At 40.4% G+C, this 19,582-nt stretch overlaps 1 protein-coding gene and 1 long non-coding RNA gene across 10 annotated transcripts; both read left to right on the top strand.

Annotated features, from left to right (window-relative positions):
* Positions 1-828: 828 nt before the first annotated feature.
* On the top strand, positions 829-2,891 carry LOC130162627 (uncharacterized). The gene is made up of 3 exons (XR_008826291.1): positions 829-985; positions 1,903-2,015; positions 2,645-2,891. It is a non-coding gene; the product is annotated as an uncharacterized LOC130162627 (long non-coding RNA).
* A 2,318-nt stretch (positions 2,892-5,209) lies between these two features.
* Positions 5,210-18,954, top strand: brsk1a (BR serine/threonine kinase 1a). 9 transcript variants are annotated; one of them, XM_056366522.1, is made up of 19 exons: positions 5,210-6,586; positions 6,753-6,847; positions 7,098-7,183; positions 7,625-7,765; positions 8,191-8,307; positions 8,581-8,614; positions 9,118-9,186; positions 9,333-9,479; positions 9,953-9,984; positions 10,129-10,293; positions 11,218-11,315; positions 12,152-12,305; positions 12,430-12,490; positions 13,708-14,338; positions 14,549-14,597; positions 14,737-14,860; positions 15,153-15,406; positions 15,658-15,747; positions 16,288-16,426. In XM_056366522.1, exons 1-18 carry the CDS (start codon positions 6,502-6,504, stop codon positions 15,719-15,721), a joined length of 2,406 nt encoding a protein of 801 aa, XP_056222497.1. In that variant the 5' UTR covers positions 5,210-6,501; the 3' UTR covers positions 15,722-15,747; positions 16,288-16,426. The 9 variants fall into 9 exon arrangements, with proteins under 9 accessions (XP_056222497.1, XP_056222496.1, XP_056222501.1 ...); XM_056366521.1 differs by having other exon boundaries at positions 16,276-16,413; XM_056366526.1 differs by having other exon boundaries at positions 5,211-6,586; positions 12,155-12,305; positions 15,196-15,406; positions 16,288-18,954.
* The last annotated feature ends 628 nt before the right edge of the window (positions 18,955-19,582 follow it).

Here is a 19,582-nt window from a genome sequence, read left to right as displayed (position 1 = left end):
CACAACATTCTGATGAGCATTAAAGGAAGAATTTATTTATTTATTTATTTGCAGTAAAAAGCTACATACATGTAAATGAACGTGCAGATGTGCTCTGCAAAGGTTCAATGTATGATGAAAAACTTATGACTGTGGGACAAAAAGTTACTCAGTGTTTAGTAAACAAAAAAAACCAGTATATTTCTCAAATGTAGCAATATATGGATGTAACTACACAATCGGATCAGGATGAGTTCAAAATAAGAAACAAATGCGTGTTCCTGCAGGGATTAACGTCACTAATGCTGCCTCCATCTGTTTTTATTTTTATCTTTAAAAGCAAATTCTGGGTTATTTCTAGAATATTAGTCGAATCTTTTCTGATGGCATGCTTGATGCTAATTCAGTGTTTCATTGGTTAAACAAATGCCACAACTCTCAGCTCAACCTCTTAGGCCAACAACAGCATAAAACAAAGTCAGGCTCCCCAGTCTCTTTTCAGGAAAAAGCCCAGTGCCAGCTCCCCTGTAGTGAGTATTTAAGATTCATTATGAGGCCCTTGTAATGCATAATAGTTGAATCAAAAGGTCAGTCATCTGCATATTCATTAGAAGGACAATAAAACAAAAGACAGGAATGAAGGAATTTTAAGAATAAATTATATAGGTTGATGAACATAAACAAAAAACTCACTTACACATATTGCAATAAATAGTAAAACTAGTCAACTCAAAATCTAAATCGCTTGCACGTGATAATTTTTTCTCTCCGATTCCTTGGCTTCTTCCTCTCTAAAGCTTATCATACACAGTCACTGTCATGGTTCCTCCCTCCCTCCCTCGACTGTCTTTCCCTCCATCTCTGTAACCAATCTGTAAGCATACTTGACTGCAGCCCTTGCAGCAGCACGACTCTACAAACTCCAGCTCTCCTCTGACAAAATGCCAGATTGCAACGAAGCCGTGCCAGCATCATGCCAGGTTATCAAAGAGGACGTTGACAAATGGTGAGTTCTGACAATAATGATGTACAATTGCAGGGCATTTATACAAATACACATACATTCAAACTTCTAAAATGAATAATTACATTTTCTCCAGCCAACATGTCAGTCTTTTGTGAGTGTAATTGCCTGTACAGAGTGTCTTTGTATAACTTTGTGCCCTCGAGGACTATTCATTAACTGTGTTTGGGTTCCAGTTAAATACAAGTCACTTTCCATTACATCCCTTTGTCCATTCTCAGTCATCACTTATTGAGTTCTATGCATGCCTTCCAATGTATTCATATCAACTTCTCATCTGGGCTCAACTTGTTAGAGCGCCTGTGGGCAGATCATTAACTCTAATTGGAGTTAATGTAGAATACTTGTTCACAACTTTTAAGTAAATCCACTCTACATCAATGGACTGAGTTTAAAGGCATTTGCTGAGGGCCCTTGTACTAACATGAATGTCTTGAGGAGCATAAATAGACCTAAGGTTTGAAATAGACTTCTACATGTATGACCTATTGCAGAAGACCGGCACATTCCAGGCCGTTGGTTCGTGTTACGTGCACTCAAGAAGCGACAGACATTTGGTGTGTGTCCACGTGCAGCGGTGATTAGTGTTAGTGGAGCTGCCGTGCAGATTACTCACTCGTGTCCTCGTAATTCACCGAGTGCAGATAAAAGCAGCTGTGGAGGTTTGAGTTGGAATACATTACTATCAGGCTATACTGTTGTAATCCCTTTGATGCACATGAAGACTAAATTTAGAGATACTCCTTATGCGGACTAGGTGATATAGCTTCCGATGTCTCCACATTTCCATCATGTAATTTCCACAATTTTATCTGAAACCCTGTTATATGCCAAAGAGGATAACATGGCTGTATGTGTAGAGGGTGCTACGTGTTTCATAAGTCTGTTTTTTGTTTCAGTGTCAGAGAGAAGGGAGTGGAGAACTGTACAGATCTGATAGATGCCTTCCAGGCCTGTATAAAAACCCTGTCTGAGTGTTCCTAATACATAAGGAAATACATCTTAATAAAATGTAAGTTCACACAAATGACTACAAACTGTTTTTCCCACCACTGCATTTGGAGTAAATAATCATCTGTAAAACACTTTTCCTGGGGTCTTGCACAGATAATCAGTGCTTGTAAACCAGAATAACAATCTCTTAAAGCTACAAAGCAGTAAACTGTGATGTTCATCAGGCAGTCACTGGCAGACAGGCAAAGACATGATGTCAAAGCTATATCAGTCTGGTTTAAAATGACGAGTCTATGTGCACATGATTTGTTGATTTGTTTATTTTTGTACTGTGTTGCCTCTGTGGGATTTTCTATTTAAAAGTTTTTTTTCTTGACCTTTTGTAACATCGCTTTACTCGATACTATACTTTAGATAAACGCAGAGGCTTATGGAGGATAATTTGAATTAGACTAAAATTAAAAGGGGAAAAAGGAAAATTAAAGGAGAAAATGGAAAATAAACAACTATTGTACAACAGAAAAGAAACTATAGAAACTATATTTTTATTTTTATTGATGCCACATTGTTTTATATTGTATCATGATGTATTTGCATGATTTGAATCACATCATTTTGTCACATATTCAGCCTCAGTTATTTCTGCCTCATAACTTTTTCTGTCTTTGATTTTTTTTTAAATCACAGCTTCACTTTATCAAAGTCCTTCACTTTCCCAGCATTCCCCTCCTTGCCTCTTGCATTGGACTGAACCATCTCCAAAACTGAAGAGGGGGTGATGACATTAAACACATTAAACTCTGGATACTTTATGCTTCTGTGAATTTTTCTTTCATATAGGTTATAATTACAATATGGACTATACTGTAACACTGATTATCTATGCACTGTAAATGTTTGCTATGCACAAAACAATGAATATTACTACACAGTATATTGTTTGTTTGTTTTTTTATTATTCAGCATTTTTTGTATTGTTCTTGATTCATTAGATGTACTGGTTGGAACCTCTCCCCTGGCCAAGCATAGGCTTCTTCTGGAGTAGTTGCTCTTAATGGAATTAAGAAGAGTTAATTAATCTCTGCTTAATCCTCACATTAGTACCTGCACCGAGCAGTCTAATGTCAATTTTCCAGTCTGAGCTCTGGTATGAGTGTGGGAACTGTGGGAATGCACAAAGATTAGACGTCAGGAAGGACCTGGAGAAGAAAAGTTTTTCCTGTTTTCAGTATAGATGAGAGGAAAGGGTATTTATTCACAAGCTGTTATAGAATAACCTCAGTTGGAAGGAGAGATTAAAGACGAAGCTTTGGAGGGACAGAATTCACATGAATGGGGTGTAGTTAGTTGTTAGACATTCATTTTTGTGAAAGAAAACTAAGGTGTACGGTATCTTTGCAGGTTTATGGATGAACCAGACTTCATTCTGTCCTCTGCAACTGCAGACTGAGAACTTTTGTCCTACTTTTCTTTCCCCAGCTTCTCTTGTTGGACTCCCTTGTTGACTCCAATCTTCTATTTCAAATGCTGCTTGTAGGAAAACCAAACAGAGAATGATTTTTTTTTTACAGTGTATCTGTCTTAAATGTTCATTTCCTCTTACAGTAAAAAAAGGAGAATATTTTCTCCTGCAAGGTGTGTCATTCACTGCACTGATGTAGACCTATTTTGATCTCAGAGGACCATCAGAACAAGCCAGAAAATAGTAGAATGAGTATCTTTTCCATTCTATTTCTGCTCCATGTTTGGAGACAAATCCTCCTGGCTGTGTGCAAATTAACCAGCTATGCACAGATGAAGATAGGCTTTGGGGAATTATCCACCCACACACAACATTTCAAATTGAGATTTTAGAGATTTTTCAAGGTACTTTACAGATAATACATTCAAATGTCCTACTTACTCTTTTTTATTGTTTTTTTTATATTCATTAAACTGTCCTCTCTGTGTTATCCATTTAAAACAGCACCCAACATTTCAGTTTCCCCCTCCCCTCCAGACGAGGAGGTGAGGTTTAAATCACCCCCTTTTTATGGGGTACTATTGGCAGCTAAATGGAATTCAGCCATCATTCATTTTTATTATCTACACCTTTGCTTTTCTTACTGTGACATGTTTTCAGTGACAATAAGCAAATATCAAAGGAGCACACAATAATGAAACAGATGCAGTTGAAAGTAACGAAGTACATTTACTCAGGTGCTGTCCCAAAGTACAATTTGAATATTCCATTTTATGCCACTGCATTCCTCTACTCCATTACATTTTAGGGGGAAATAATTCACTTTTTACCCGACTATATTTATTTGACAGCTATTAAACGTTAGGCTAGTTAAAACATTAACATTTTACATACAATACAAAACATATGACCATTTTATAAAGTATGTTGCATTTTTATAGATCAAACTGTACAATAATACAAAAATTTATTAAAATCCAACCAAAAATCTTTCTGCACAGTCATAATAATAATAATTAATTAATTAGTGTAGCAGGAGCAATTCTTTTATTTTGACCGACTTTGCTGTTAATATTTCTGTACTTCTACTTGAGTAAAATGATCATGAATGCAGGACTAGAAGATGTAGTTGGGTCCTTGAGTCAAAGTAGAAATACTGCAATGTATTTTATTTTATTTAATTAATTACATTACATACTGCTGAGTGGTTTAATTTGTAACAATGCATGGTATTGTATACATTTATTTTTATGTTTTGTATGTAAAATATGAATGATATTTGAAAAGTAACTATAGTCAGCAAACAAATGTAGTTGTGAAGAAGAAGAACTGTACTTAAGTAAAGTAGGTTATTGACTCTGAACCACTGGTAGTGGAGTGCAGGTTGCTGTTTTTACTTTAGCAAAAGATCCAAATGCTTCCACGACTGCATTTCATTCAATTCTCTGTGGTACACCTCAAAGTTATGCGACATCTCAGAATTGATGCCTCATATCAGACTAAATTGAAAGCTAAACACCACCTACGTGACACCGGTGATTCTGAGAGGACAGAGCCGTGTCAAAGCGTCCCCTAACAGGCAGCGTCCCATCCGCTGCCCTCTGGCGATGTTTACAAAATGTCTTTCGTAATAATAATGAGGGAGGTGTCCGCAGCAGCTCACTTCGCCCACAGTGTGGCCGGTTCTGAGGTGAATGCGGAGATAAGCGTATTTTGTGGAAGATGATCGGGAGAAGGAGGAGGAGGAGGAAGAGGAGGAGGGCGGGGGAGGAGAGGGAGGCAAGAGGAGAGAGGATGGAGAGGGAGTGGGACCCGGATGCTGATGCGAGTGAGACGAAGGAAGGAAGAGGAGAGAGAAAATATCGATTTACGGCAAGAAGACCGAAGGGAGTATAATACAGGGGGCCTTTACCCTGCGTGAACTATAATCAGATGTGAGGAGGGGAATAAGGCAGTCGATAATAGTGCGGGCTGATCTGCGGATCTCTGTGTTTTTTTTCACCTGTGTATCCGCCGGTGAGGGAGGAGGACACGCCAAAGGAGAGACGAGAAGATGCTGTGATCCGCCACTTGCAGGGATGTAGAGAGGGAGAGACGGGGAGAGACAGGGAGGGGGAGGACTACGCTACGCTAAAGATGGTTGTTTGGCGAGGAATACGCGTTTCACCTCGAAATATTGTGAGAATGTGGCGGCCGTCCGATGAATCTTACCGTTTGGCGATGCCTAGAAACTTCAGGAGGTGTGGGTCTTTTTGACAGGCGGCGCGGGCGAGACGGCCGTTGGTCAAGGCGTTGAGGCTAACTCAAGCTAGCCTCGCTGCTGTGTGGGAGAGCGGCGGCGAGGCTAAAATAGCATGTTGTTGCACCTGTAAAATAGGCCTGACAGAGAGAATAAAATTGATTTAATTTCCAGTTCTAACATCAACTTGACGTATTTGACGTTTTGTTGCAAGACTCAACCACCAAATGACAATATTCTTCGTACCAGACGTGAAAAAACCTTCTTGTTTTAAGGCTATATAACGTCAACGTTACACTGCGATAATTTTCTTATTACCCGTCACATACAGTTAACGTCATACATATAACAAGGTGCAAGTTATACAAATAAACTAATGTACAGAAGTAAAACTCATTAGTTTTCCTACCTTGTCATGTTTATCTTTATGGTAGTTGTCTGTATTTAACGCATAAAACAGCTTAGTAACTTATTGTCATCTCAGTTTTTCAGCTTTAGTCTATCACTAGCACGCTGTTTTTGTTAAATATCAACGATATACATGTTTACCGTGCTTCAGAGCAAGATATTTAGCCATGTTTATTAACCAGGTTTAGATGAAGAATGTTCATTTGTCATCCAGATGTTGTAAATCAGCCCTGGCTTGCGTTTTTTTACATGTTCACCCAGTAACTTCAGAGTAGCAGTGTTATCACTGAAATAAAAGCTAGTCGTTATTCTATGTTGAGCACCATCTTGTATCTTACAGTAAGCTGTATAATATCAAAGTACTTGCAATAATCACAGTGCAGTAGTAGTAGTAGTAGTAGTAATAGTAGTGTATTAGCCTCCAGTCAGAGCAGTATGAGTAAGGAACTGTCTCTAAGTCAGTCAGCTCAATATGTTGGGCCCTATCGACTGGAAAAAACACTGGGGAAGGGGCAGACAGGTGAGTACAACAGATTTTTTTCTCTTGTTTTGAAATGACAAAACTTTCTTGAAATGTGACAAATAATTTAAAGCTACTATTTTATGTAGAATTAGATATGGTAGACGAGGCCTTTTTCTGTGTTTCATGCCTGCTTCTCTCTTATTTTTGCATCTCATTCATTCAGGACTGGTCAAGCTGGGGGTCCACTGTATTACGGGTCAGAAGGTAGCGATCAAAATAGTCAACAGAGAGAAGCTGTCTGAGTCAGTCTTGATGAAGGTACAGTATCACGCTGTTGAGGCTGTTGTTCACACAGATGATAACAATGCTAATTTTGTATATGGCAACGTGTGTTGTGCTGTACATAAGCTGCTCCGTATTTTCTATATTTAACTTCTGCATTAATGCATTAATTAACCTCAGCTCTGTTGCTTCAAAAAATGACACTGTCCGGCTCGTGTGCTCTGCTTTAGTGTCTTCATTGCTTTCTCTTTCCTCTTCTTTGTATCTGTCTCTTCTCTCTAACCAGGTTGAGAGGGAGATTGCCATTCTGAAACTGATTGAGCATCCGCATGTGTTGAAGCTGCATGATGTTTACGAAAATAACAAATATCTGTGAGTTCCCTCTGCATTCAAAAGAGCCTCACATTTGGGCTCACTGCAGTTTGCATGCTTTTTTTTCTTGCTGAATACTGAACTTTGGAGTGGGATGAGTATAAATATTATTCTAAGAACTATATTAATCTGCTCTCATCACTGTAATTCTCACTTTTCCTTCATCTCATACAATTATACCAAAAAGGTTTTGATCTATCTTGAGGAAAAAAATACTTGCAAAAATGCTTTAACACAGCTGCTGGAGTAGATGGGCAAGTTGGCTGACAGTGAGTAAATAAAAAAAGGTAAATTATCTCAGTATTGTGATCCTAGAATCCAACATAATGAATTGGTAGTATCTAGCAGTTTAAGAGTGTCTTAATTTTTTCCCCCTTAGTCCTCCTCCTATCTCTCTGGATGAAAGTTTCAGATCACACTGTTGTCTCTATATGTCGGCAGGTACCTGGTGTTGGAGCATGTGTCAGGAGGAGAGCTGTTTGACTACCTGGTGAAGAAGGGCCGGCTGACTCCAAAAGAGGCCAGGAAGTTCTTCAGGCAGATCATCTCTGCTTTGGATTTCTGCCACAGTCATTCCATCTGGTTAGTTTTTGCATAAAGCACTGGTTCTTAAATTGTGGTTTGGGTCAGGGCGATCGTTCGGGTTCCTCTGCTAAGTTACTAAACTATTTGGGGGCCTTTGGTCTGAAAGGAAAACAAATAATTTTGCTCCACTGCTGTTGATTCTTAGCCCTCTCCTGAAACAATAAAGAATTGATGCCAGTTTGACATGTTATGGCAGAATAATTTAGAAATTCCTGCTGCCTTAGTCAGTAACATCAAAAATGTATCTTTAATAAACCATTACTCTTACAGACTTGATGTTTGCAGACACTTTCCTACATTTCTTTTTGGCAAACAGACTTTTAGTATCAAGAAATTAATGAGCATGAGCCAATATTAAAGCCCTCTTTTCAAAACCCATGCTGTTGCAGTTAAGCAGAAATGTTTCTTCTGTGTTTGTGCAGTCACAGAGACCTGAAGCCTGAGAACCTGCTCCTGGATGAGAAGAACAACATCCGCATTGCTGACTTTGGCATGGCCTCCCTACAGGTGGGAGACAGTCTGTTAGAGACCAGCTGTGGGTGAGTACCAACTCTCTGTGTGTGTGTTCAGAAATAATGTGTACTCACATAAAAAAGGGTCATATTTTGTATTTCAGGGACTCGGAATGTAACACAATAAAGAGTACAGTAGTTACTGAAGACATTACATCAACAGTGATAGCTCTGCCTATATACAGAGTACCACACACACACACGTGTTACATTTATATAGTGCGTTTATTTTACTAGTTTGACTGTCCAGAATTGTAAGCATAGTAATGTTGCTTCTAACACTTTTCTATTTCATTTCAGATCACCACATTATGCGTGCCCTGAAGTTATACGGGTGAGAGTCCTGCTCTTGCACAGTGTCTTCCTCAAATGTTGGCTTATAATTAAAATTAGCAAATGTTATTAATACATTATTCATTTAGCAAACACATACACAGCTACAAAGCTGCATGAGCTAAAAACAAAGAAATCACTAATTGTTGCAAAATTGGGAGGAATAATTAATAAGTCTTAATGGAAACAGATTCTATTTTTAAGAAGGCATATCTTCAGTAAGAGTTGTTCTTGAGGGCACTCAGCATACAAGAAGATTATCCAGTTCTATCAATGAAAAGATGGTTTTACAGTGTTTTGGACAGAGATTGTCTAAGTGCTCGATTAAAATGGATTACAATGTTTCATTTAGTGGAGATTTCTTTTCCATAATGAAAGATTATATAGTCTTCGATGAGCCTTAATTCAGCTGAAATTATCTCAGTGAATTTAAGCGATTAACGCTCGTTTGTGTTTTCACATGGTCAGTGGTGAATGAATTGAATGGGATTCTGTGTTTGGCAGGGGGAGAAATATGATGGGCGGAGAGCAGATGTGTGGAGCTGTGGGGTCATCCTATTTGCTCTGTTGGTGGTAAGTCTTTTACTCCTGTTTTCACAATACAGTTTGGTCCCTTTTTAAATACTCTCTCATGTGTTTGCAGTTCTTACTCAAGCTTATTTTGTCACATCTGTTTTTCCGTCCTCACTCTTACCTCCCTCGCTCCTGTTCTCGTATAGGGTGCCCTGCCTTTTGACCACGACAACTTACGCCAGCTCCTGGAGAAGGTGAAGAGCGGGGTGTTCCACATGCCCCACTTCATCCCCCCGGACTGCCAGTCGCTGCTCAAGGGCATGATTGAGGTCAACCCTGAAAAGAGGCTCACGGTACGAGACTGTGCTCATATGCGCGGTGGGGGGGGGGTTTGCATTTACATCAAGGGATTGCATCATCAGTGTGTATTAGGTGTAACTGTGCCAGGATTTTATGTTTTCATGTATTATTAGAATCAGAAGAACAATCAATGGGCGTATGTCAATGGGAACTCAGATCTTATTCTACATATGTGGGACAATGTCAGTGTTTGTGACCACCATCAAATATACCTATATATCTATAATATATTCTCCAGCAAACGTAGTGTTGCATGATTTTCTGTTAAGTTCTCAAAAACAATAAACACTGCAAAATTATCCATTTTTTATAAGTTTTTAATATACAATATTTAGAACTGACGAGGTGTCTTATGCCTGTGAAAAAGATCTGGAGTGAACTGTTTACACAGCATAGCTTTGTGGCCATCTGGCTGTTAGCAGACTGTAGTTACTAATGGCCCCATCTGCCCTGTCACCCCTTACAGCTAGAGGCCATCCAGAAACACGCCTGGTATCAGTGAGTATATACGTTTGCGACTTTTGAATGAAATATTCATTTAAATTTATGTTGCATCATATTTAAACATATACACGTATGTTATATCTGTCATTCATGTGTGCTTCATTATGTGCTATGTGTGTGTGCGCCTGTGGCTCCCAGGGGTGGTCGTAACGAGCCGTGTCCTGAGCAGCCTCCTCCCAGGCGAGTGTGTGTGAGGCGAATCTTGTCCCTGACTGAGCTGGACCCAGATGTGTTGGACAGCATGCACTCTCTGGGTTGTTTCCGGGACCGAGTCAAGCTCACACGTGATTTGCAATGTGAAGAGTAAGCTTTTTTTTTTTTCAACTCCAACCATGACTGTGTCTCTGAGTGCCTGATTGTGCACTGAGTGACTAGAAATTCAAAACATTTATGCAACTTAGGGCAATAAACTCTACTCCCTTACTTGTTGTTGAGGTTTATGGTATGTTGTGATAAGGAAAACTGCATTATATCAAATGTTTTTTTTAGAGGTTTTTATCTATCTGGTTTACATTTGTGGAGTTGCAGAAATATAAAAAAAGTCTGACACAGTGTCAATAACACAAATGTAACATCTATTTCAGGACTGTTTTATTGGGTCATGTACAGGAGTTACTTTTATTCTGGTTACCCAGTAATGTACTTAATGAGTGTCAGCATCTGATTTTTATTGACCCCTGTGTATTGTGGACAGACATTTTGAGTGCTGTCTGAAAGCAGAGAAGGGACACGGTTTCCTCTCCATCATGCCACAATGAAACTCTTGTTCTGAGTCAGGTTGACTTATTTGCCTCGGGGTTAAAGCTTGCAAGATGAAGACCTGTGACAGTGGCCTGCCCGAAAAATATCTAGCCTCACAAATATCAAACTAATTGTTCAGTCAGGTGCTCCTTTAATGAAAAAAAAACAAAAGGGTTTATCACAAGGAAGTGATATTGAGGGAGAAAGATACATTTGTGCTTAAAAACGACTGCGTTTGCAGTCTCGTTATGATGTTTTCAGTCTGTACTCAGCCTTAGGAACATAGCGTGAAAAAGAGTATGTATGTGGCTATATTTTGAGGTGCACAGGTGATAATTCTGTCCATCCTGTTTTATTTTACACGGACTTTTTTAAGCAGAGCTGTCTACCATAGTCACATATAGTATTGCTCCTTTCTGTATCATTCTTTCTAAATTTTAACGTCTTCTCTTATGAGGTTCTTTCTTTGCTTTCTTTTTTCTTCAGAGAAAACCAGGAGAAGATGATCTATTACCTACTGCTGGACAGGAAAGAGCGCTACCCCAGCTATGAGGATGAGGACTTGCCACCGCGCAATGACGTAGGTCAGTCATTAGGGGGCAGGAGGAAGCTGCTTTTCTCAACCTCAGATTCGTAGAAGCAATCTGTGTCTGTGAGTCCGGTGCTATACACAGGTACTCATTACCTCTGCCAATTGATTTTAGATTATTTGACATTTTAAATGTTTTTCATTTTTTGATTAAATAATTTGCACTGGTAATCATTAGTCCGTGATCTCCACCATTAGCAATAAAACATGAAGGAATATGGAAAACAGACAGAAGTTTGTGCCCAAAGTGCCCTCTGGTTGGCTTTGTTGACACTGCTCTAGTGTTGTCTTTGAAAATAGTGTTAGACAGTGAAAATTTTTATGTGTGTAAAGTATGTATAATATTTTACAAACATTAAGTCTTTTGTCATGTGCAATGTTCAAACCAGACTTTGCAGGATGTCTGCAGAATTTCTCTATGGGACAAAACTGGGAGAGGGCAGCCGTTCTGCCAGTGCAAAGGAAGCTAAGTTTATCACAGTCACAGATGGCGCAGTGAGCGAAGGGCCTGTGGAAAAAAATCACTTTCAACATGATCATAATTTTCAGAACCGCAAAAGAGAAAATAAATGCACAGTGACAGAGTGACGACGGGGAGAGGGATGGTGAAGATGCGACATGTCTTACGAACAGGGAGCCATAGTGCTTATTAGAAACAGTTGAATAATACTGCTGTCATGGCAAAGAAACAGGCCATCTTTTTGAGAGTGGACTTATTTCTGTATGGCAGTTACATAACATATAATTCTAATAAAAAATGCATCTCAAGCTTCAAACTGCTAAGATTGGTGTCAGTGAATCCTGTAACAACTTTATGGTGGCGCTCTTCAGCAGACCCTCCACGAAAGCGCGTTGACTCTCCTATGCTGACGCGCCACGGCCGCTGCCGCCCTGAGAGGAAAAGCCTGGAGGTGCTGAGTGTTACTGAGCAGGGGTCTCCCACCCCGCCTCGCAGGGCCCTGGACACAGCTGCACACAGCCAGAGGTACAGTATGTTATGCTTACACATATAAAGTACACACAATCTAAACGTTGAATACCAAGAATGCATTCAGTCTGACATTTCTGCTCTTTTTTAACAATCCTTTGACCTCTGGTCTCTTCGTCAGGTCTCGCTCTGTCAGCGGAGCCTCCACTGGTCTCTCCTCCAGCCCTCTCAGCAGTCCCAGGGTAAGGGCCTCTTGGCCAACTTTTAACAAACTCTACACACTGTTGCAGCTTTGATTACCTTCACTATCCTTGAACACGATACAAGCATGCATTATAAAATATTTAATTTCCAACATGAATATGTATTAATTAACTCTCCACTGTAACATAGCAGCTCTACAGTTAAGGCCTCGGTACTCATCTCATGTGCTGCAGCGTTTTCTAAGCGGCAGACCCAACACAGTTAGCATGTCCATCGCGACCCAGAGTGTGCATTGTGTTCAGATTTGCACCATACAGACATACAGACAGCTGGGTGACAACAGCACTGTATAGCAATTGTGTTAAACTAGGTCTGGCCAATAATCCACTATCAGCTCAAGATTAATTGAGTTTTAACAATATTCTACCTAGAATTAGTTCTTAAACTCTTCAAAGTATATCATTTTTAAATAATATATATTTTTTATATAAACCATTAGACTCACTTGTATGGACATGTGTTTATCTTTTTATGTGTAATTTTGAATGCTTTACTAATAATTATATAGTAAACTATTAATATAAGTATTCTGTGATAATTATCGCATCATTTCTTTGCCAATATCAGCCAGCCCTGCTTTAAGAAAATTCTAACCACACTTCACAACCCCCTGAAATGTCCATTTACCAAGCCCTTCTGTCATTTTTGCACATCATCGCAATACCAGTCCCTCAGATTTAAATCGCTCACCCAACGGGGCGTTTGCGTGGCATTTTTCTTCTGTCTTCATATCACTTCTCTTCCTCACCATGCATGGACTAGCTGTTTGCGCAGTTGTTTGGAAAATGAACATAGAACCTTTAAATTAGATAATTTTTTATAGTTTTGGGGATTTAATTACATATTAAACATATTAATTAATATAAAGGTACACTAACTCCTTCACTACCACTGTCCTCTGTCACTGTATTCTTAACCCTGTCACTACCACAACTGTCACTAAACTCTCACTAAACCCTCACTTAATCACTCACTTCAGATATAAATGGCACATACAAAAGATTATAGGGCCGAAATGAAAGCTTCTATAATCAGCACTGGTGTAATTGAATTTGACGCTTTCACTACTCACAAGTTGCACTCTTTTGTCATGAGAGCATGATATTCATTTCCATCCTTTCTCCATGTTCCATCCCTTCTCTTTCTTGTTTTCCATCTCTCCCACCCCCCCCACCCCACAAAACCCACTCCCCAGTCCTATCAGAGCCCCGTCTTCACTTTCAGCCAATCAGACGTCACCTCTGCCACCGCTACCCCCCTCACAAAGGAGCCCAAACAGGGAAGCGCCAGTACTCCTCGCTCAACACGGGCTCATGACAAGCCCAAAGCTCCCCCCAACCCAAAGACCCAGACCCTGCCCACCAAGGGACCCGCCGACCGACCCCATCTGCAGCCCATCAAATCCCTGCCTCTGCACAACCCATCCTCCCGCTCACCTTCCCCTTCCCCGCTCCTGTCACCCATCCCCCGTTTCTTCTTCCCTTCGTCCTCTGTCCTAAAGTCAGTGACTAAGAGCTTCTACCCAAACTCTGCCCACTCTGTGCCGCAGGTCACTCCCCAGGGCTCTCCGTTGCCCACACCCTTGGGCACCCCTGTCCACCACCCTCACCACCCCTCCTCCACCCCGCCCTCCTCTTCCTCGTCCTCGTCCTCCTCGCGGGCGGAGGGAGGGGGAGGGGTGGGCTCGCTGTCGCTGACCCCGCCCTCCAGCCCAGGAGGGGGAAGCGGCATGGCGGCCAGCAGCTCTGCCCACTGGAGGACTCGCCTCAATTCTTTCAAGAACAACCTGCTGGGTTCACCTCGTTTCCATCGCCGTAAGCTGCAAGGTGAGTTCCGCATGTGTGGGACTTTTATGGAACAACTGGACGTGTGTCATCACAGGTTTCCTCCGTTCTAACTTTCTCTCATTCTCTCAGACTACAGTGTTCTAGATCACTGTAATAGCAATTGATTATATCCCAATATTTTTCCCCCAGTTTTAAGCTAAAAGTCTTATATTACCAACTTTGATTTTAACACCAGTGTGTCTCTTTTAGTTCCTACATCAGAAGACATGTCCAGTCTAACACCAGAATCCAGCCCTGAGTAAGTCTCAGTTCCTAAACTAGATTATTGCTGAGGTGTCACTTGTTTTCTCTGAAGAAAGCTGTGTCTTTGTGCTTTCGGATGTTTTCCTCAGCTGTGCGTACTTGCTCACACTCTATTTTTTTTGTCTGGCTACCAGGCTGGCTAAGAAGTCGTGGTTTGGAAACTTCATCGGCTTGGAGAAAGAGGAGCAGATCTTTGTGGTCATCAGAGACAAACCTCTGAGTTCTGTCAAAGCTGACATTGTGCACGCCTTCCTGTCTGTGAGTATCTAATGTGCTCTGTCTTTCACACCTCTCACAATCAAAGCTCGTTTGTAGAAAGCATGGCTCTCACTGGCAAAGCTGTAAGGTATTCACATGCACTCTCATGCTGCACGTGCGTCATTTCTCTCATTATTTCAGTTTTCTCTTTTATTTCAGTCTTGCTCACTCGTGGCACGTTAATGGCTCACTTTTGCTTTCACCAATGGCTCACTCTTTCTCTCTTCTCCTCACCCTCGCCCTTTGTCTCCCTATACTCACGTTGGCCCCCGTACCTCTCCCGCCTCGTAAGTCTGTCGGTCTCTCTGCTTCTTCTCTGTCTCCCCACCACACAGATCCCATCGCTCAGTCACAGCGTCCTCTCCCAGACCAGCTTCCGGGCCGAGTACAAGTCCTCCGGCGGCCCTTCCGTCTTCCAGAAGCCCGTCAAGTTCCAGGTGGACATTGCCTTCTCAGAGGGCGAGAGGGAGCGGGACAGGGAGAGGACCGAGAGGGAGAGCAGGAGGGAGACCGGAATCTACAGCGTGACGTTCACCCTCATATCAGGCGAGTGGAGTCGATGTTTGACCCCTTCAACTACCAATTAAATTAAACTTAAAAAATATTTATATTTTGGGTGCAGTTTTAGGTGTACCAACTTAAAGCAAAGGTTTGACATTTTGGGAAAGGAATCCCTGAGTGTTGAGAGGTATATTAGGCTGGATTTTGTGCAGACACTGAGTGCTGATGCATCTGATGAATATTTTTAGAATGATACCTAGCCGTTGTTAGATCTGTGCTCCTTGGTTCATCTCCAGGTCCAAGTCGCAGGTTCAGACGAGTGGTGGAAACGATTCAAGCTCAGCTTCTCAGCTCCCATGATCAGCCCATGGTGCAAGCCCTATCTGGTGAGACTGCTTACACACACTTGTGCACACGCCCGAGTTAAAAAGTCAACATTTTCCTCCTTTGACTTTATTCATCTAGGTACATACTGGGGCGGTTTCTTCTGCATATTTGCAAATGAACGCCTTTTTTTTCTTTTGAAATATCTTTAATTTAATGTTAAATAATCACATGACCCATTATTCTTTCCTTGTGCTGGAAACTTCTTTTAGTATTTACAGAGGAGGATGATGGTTTCTGTCTGTGTTCAGTTTTCTGCCTCTATTTTTTTTTATTTTTGGTCCAAGCTGTTTTGAATTTCTTTTGATCAGTGGTTTTTCTAGGGACATGGTTGTTTTCTATTCTAACAGTATTTTTTTCTTGGGTCCCATCATCGATAGTGGCCAAAGGAGAACAGCAGTGTCCACCTCAATTAAACTGCTGAACAGAAAAAAAAAGGATGGTGCTAATTTTTCAGGCTCAGCCAACCAACATTTTTAGGCACTGTAGAATGTGTACGTTAAGAGTGACTTTCCTGTCCTCGTCTCCTGATCCCTTCCCAGATGAGAAGAACGGCCGGCCCCACGGGACCCCCACCCGCCAAAACTCGAGGCGCTCCGAGGGTGGGGGCGACAGGTGCGAGTGGGGCGACCGAACAGATGGCGGAGGCATAGGAGGCAGCGGGGGAGTTCTGCAGCGCAGAGGCTCGGCAAAAGAGAGAACCCGACTGCTGTCCTCCAATGGAACCCAGTCCCAACCGTAGGATAGAAAGTGAGACCATGCAGCAGGATGCCTGAACTACACCAGAAAGAAGACAGTATAACTTCATCTCCAAGTATCCCTGCAAGCCATGAGCTACTCCTATTCTTCCTTGACTAAGTTATTGAAGGTGCTTGACCATAGCAAGGATTGAGCCTTTTCCCCATCATGCTTTTTTTTCCAACTCTCAACATTCTCTTGATCTTTTGGATCACCAGGATTCCTACCATTAAATGAGAAAGAAGTGTTAGGGAATCACCCTTTAATGAAAAAAATAATATGTGAATGAGCAGTTTGGTATCCATCATAGATACAGCTTCACAGATCAAACTAGGAATTTTGAAGTGCTAATGTGCATGCCAGTTAGCAAATCAGCCTGCTAAAGGATGCTGACATGATCAGATAGACTAGTCTACCATATCATTGTAATACAGTATCTGACACCAAAAAGAAATAATAGTCTTGTGATGGTTCTCAAGATTACTCTTAAAATTAACCAGTGCACTCATATCACTATCAAGCAACACGCAATTACCAATCCATACTGAAAGACATATAGATGTATCTCAGAAGATGAACCCTAAAGAGTTAGCAACCTGCTACCACTTCAGTGAGTGCTGGCGAGCTGAACAAAAGGTCCTGACTTTCTCAGGAGAAACGACATCCTGGAATTCCAGCAGTGTCTTCTCCTGAGGTAATGAAAACCAACAAAGTAAGCTAAGTAAGTGAATGTGAAAAAAATATTTTTTTATTTAGTTTTTATTTATGTTTACATATTTCTTTTGAAGATGTCAGTAGCACAGTGATAGCAGTAAAGACAGTAAATGAAAACACTCTGCAGTGTTAGGAAGTGGAAGCTGACCAGTTGCTTTTTGGCAGGTATTTGTTTCAAGTTAAATGTTTTGATTCTTTTATATTTTCTTTTTACTCAGAGACAATATGAAACAATGCATCTATGTTTTTTGCATTGGACCGCTGTTGCTCTGAAGAAAAGTATTTTTGATTTGAACAGAAATATGAACATTACTATATGAAGAAAAAAACAAAACAAAAAAAAAACTATGCGTGAATAGCTCCATGAACCTCATCACAGCTGTTTGTGCCCAGATTGAATGAGAAGAACATTCCTGACCTGTGGATCAAACAGAAGCCACCTTTCTCGTCGAGCTTGTCTCCTATTGCCATAGTATTCACGTACTGACTCAGAATGAAATAAAAGGAAAACAAAAAAACAAAAAAAAAACACACACAACACAAAGGAAATATTCATCAATGGACATTTTCATGATGCCGGACTGTAAAGGCTTGCGATGTCAATTCCTTGTTGAACAGGACTTCAGAATGGGAAGCAAGCAAAGAGTCTCCTTACCCCATGCTCCTCACTTCAGTGTTCACCAACAAGCCAAGTAGTCCATCGCTGCACTCACGCTCATCACCGAGAGTCGCACCATTCGGCAAACAGACGTAGCAACTCGGACAGTCACGTATTACTCCAGTACTCTATCAGACTAGTCGACGTTCATCACCAGTCTTCCATACAGCACAATATGCAACAAAAGTGCAGAATGTTTTCAGAGAGATACACAGTGCTACAGTTGTTTATTTTAATGGTATTTTTTGTTTTTATATTTGTCCACTTATCTATTCATCTATTTTTATTTATTTATTTATTTGGTCATATCATTTGTGTCATGTATTTGTTTACAGAAAATATGTCAAGAGCCAGTTAAAGAAACCTGTTCTATTTCATTTCTCATTACCCACTCTTTTTTATTTTTTGAGCGCTTCTTTCCATGCAAAGGAATGGTTTTGATAGCAGTACTGACAAGCATTACTTCTCCAGTGATCTTTGTTTATAGCTCATATCTCTTTTGTCACGCTTATCTCTGGTAACTGGAATGTGTGTGTGAGACGGGAGGATGATGGCTGACTGAGAGTGAGCCGATTGCATTTTGAGCTGAGTAGGTACGGAGATTTTGACTGACCCAAGAATATTAAATTAATTAACATTGCCAAACCCTAACAGGCACATAATTTCTCTCACACGCATTGAATGCTTGCTAATTCCGCTTCATCTCTTGCTTTTATGCCTTGTCCCTTTGACCTGTCTGTCCGCCTCTTCTCCTGTTGTGTAGCCATTGTCACAAGAGAAACTGTATGAAGTTGTTTGCCTCACTGTCCGCACACACTTTATGATTGCTCACCATCATCAGTTTCATCTGTCTCATCACCACATCACCTTCACTTTCATTGGCCCAACTCTGGCTAAGATTGTAAACTATTCTCCATTCATAAGGGTCAGTAGAATAAGGTGTTTAAAAAAAGAAATGTCTGTATCATAATTTAAATATAAAAAGTGCACTATTATAACTATTGCCTGTGATAAAAAGAACAATTATGATTGAATTGATGGTCAAAATAAAGAGAGATCCACCTTATTGTTATGGTTACAATAATAAACCCTAAATTCATGTGTGTGTGTATTTAGTTTCTGGGATAAAATGGTGTCCGTTTTGCATGGCTGTTTCTTTTACCTTGCACTAATGCTGAGACAGCTACGGCATAAAACAGTTTCACCATCCAGATGCAAACCTTATTTGTATGATTTGCTGTAACATCAAATAATTTTAAAATTTCATTAACCTAAATAGTGAGTATTCTCGGACAAAGATAAAAGTGGCAAAATAGCTCTGAAAATTGAACATGAAAGTTGATTCTTGACTTTGGAAGAAGTTTTCCTGGAGCTTTCAATCACATCTTATGGTGTTCCTTGAGTTTTTCTGGAACTTTCAGACTCATCTCACAGTCATGCAGATGGGGTACTTCATCCACATCAGAAAACTTACCGCCATAACAACTGCTGATGAAGACCATGGAATGTGATTGAAAGCTACACAAGAATCTCCTAAATGGGCTTAAGGTTTTTTTATTTTATGTTTTATTTATTTTAATGTGTTAATCATCACAATATCAAATATAAAACTGGCATTATAACAAGAAACTTTCGCCAGTATTTTTTCATTTTGCTGTAGAAAAAAAGGTAAACAATGCCACGGATTTGTTAATGAATTAATGAAAAAAGATTACTTTTGTGATTGG

Source organism: Seriola aureovittata, chromosome 21 (assembly GCF_021018895.1).
Source record: "Seriola aureovittata isolate HTS-2021-v1 ecotype China chromosome 21, ASM2101889v1, whole genome shotgun sequence".
NCBI lineage: Eukaryota > Metazoa > Chordata > Actinopteri > Carangiformes > Carangidae > Seriola > Seriola aureovittata.
This window is presented reverse-complemented; position numbering and strand designations above follow the sequence as displayed.

What these genes read in the sequence shown, in the direction of transcription:
- brsk1a (XM_056366518.1), top strand. Translation starts at nt 6,502, where the DNA reads ATGAGTAAGGAACTGTCTCTAAGTCAGTCAGCTCAATATGTTGGGCCC. An exon ending in CTGAGTCAGTCTTGATGAAG is followed by an intron (nt 6,848 to 7,097) that starts GTACAGTATCAC and finishes CTCTCTAACCAG; the next exon opens with GTTGAGAGGGAGATTGCCAT. An exon ending in ACCCTGAAAAGAGGCTCACG is followed by an intron (nt 9,480 to 9,952) that starts GTACGAGACTGT and finishes CACCCCTTACAG; the next exon opens with CTAGAGGCCATCCAGAAACA.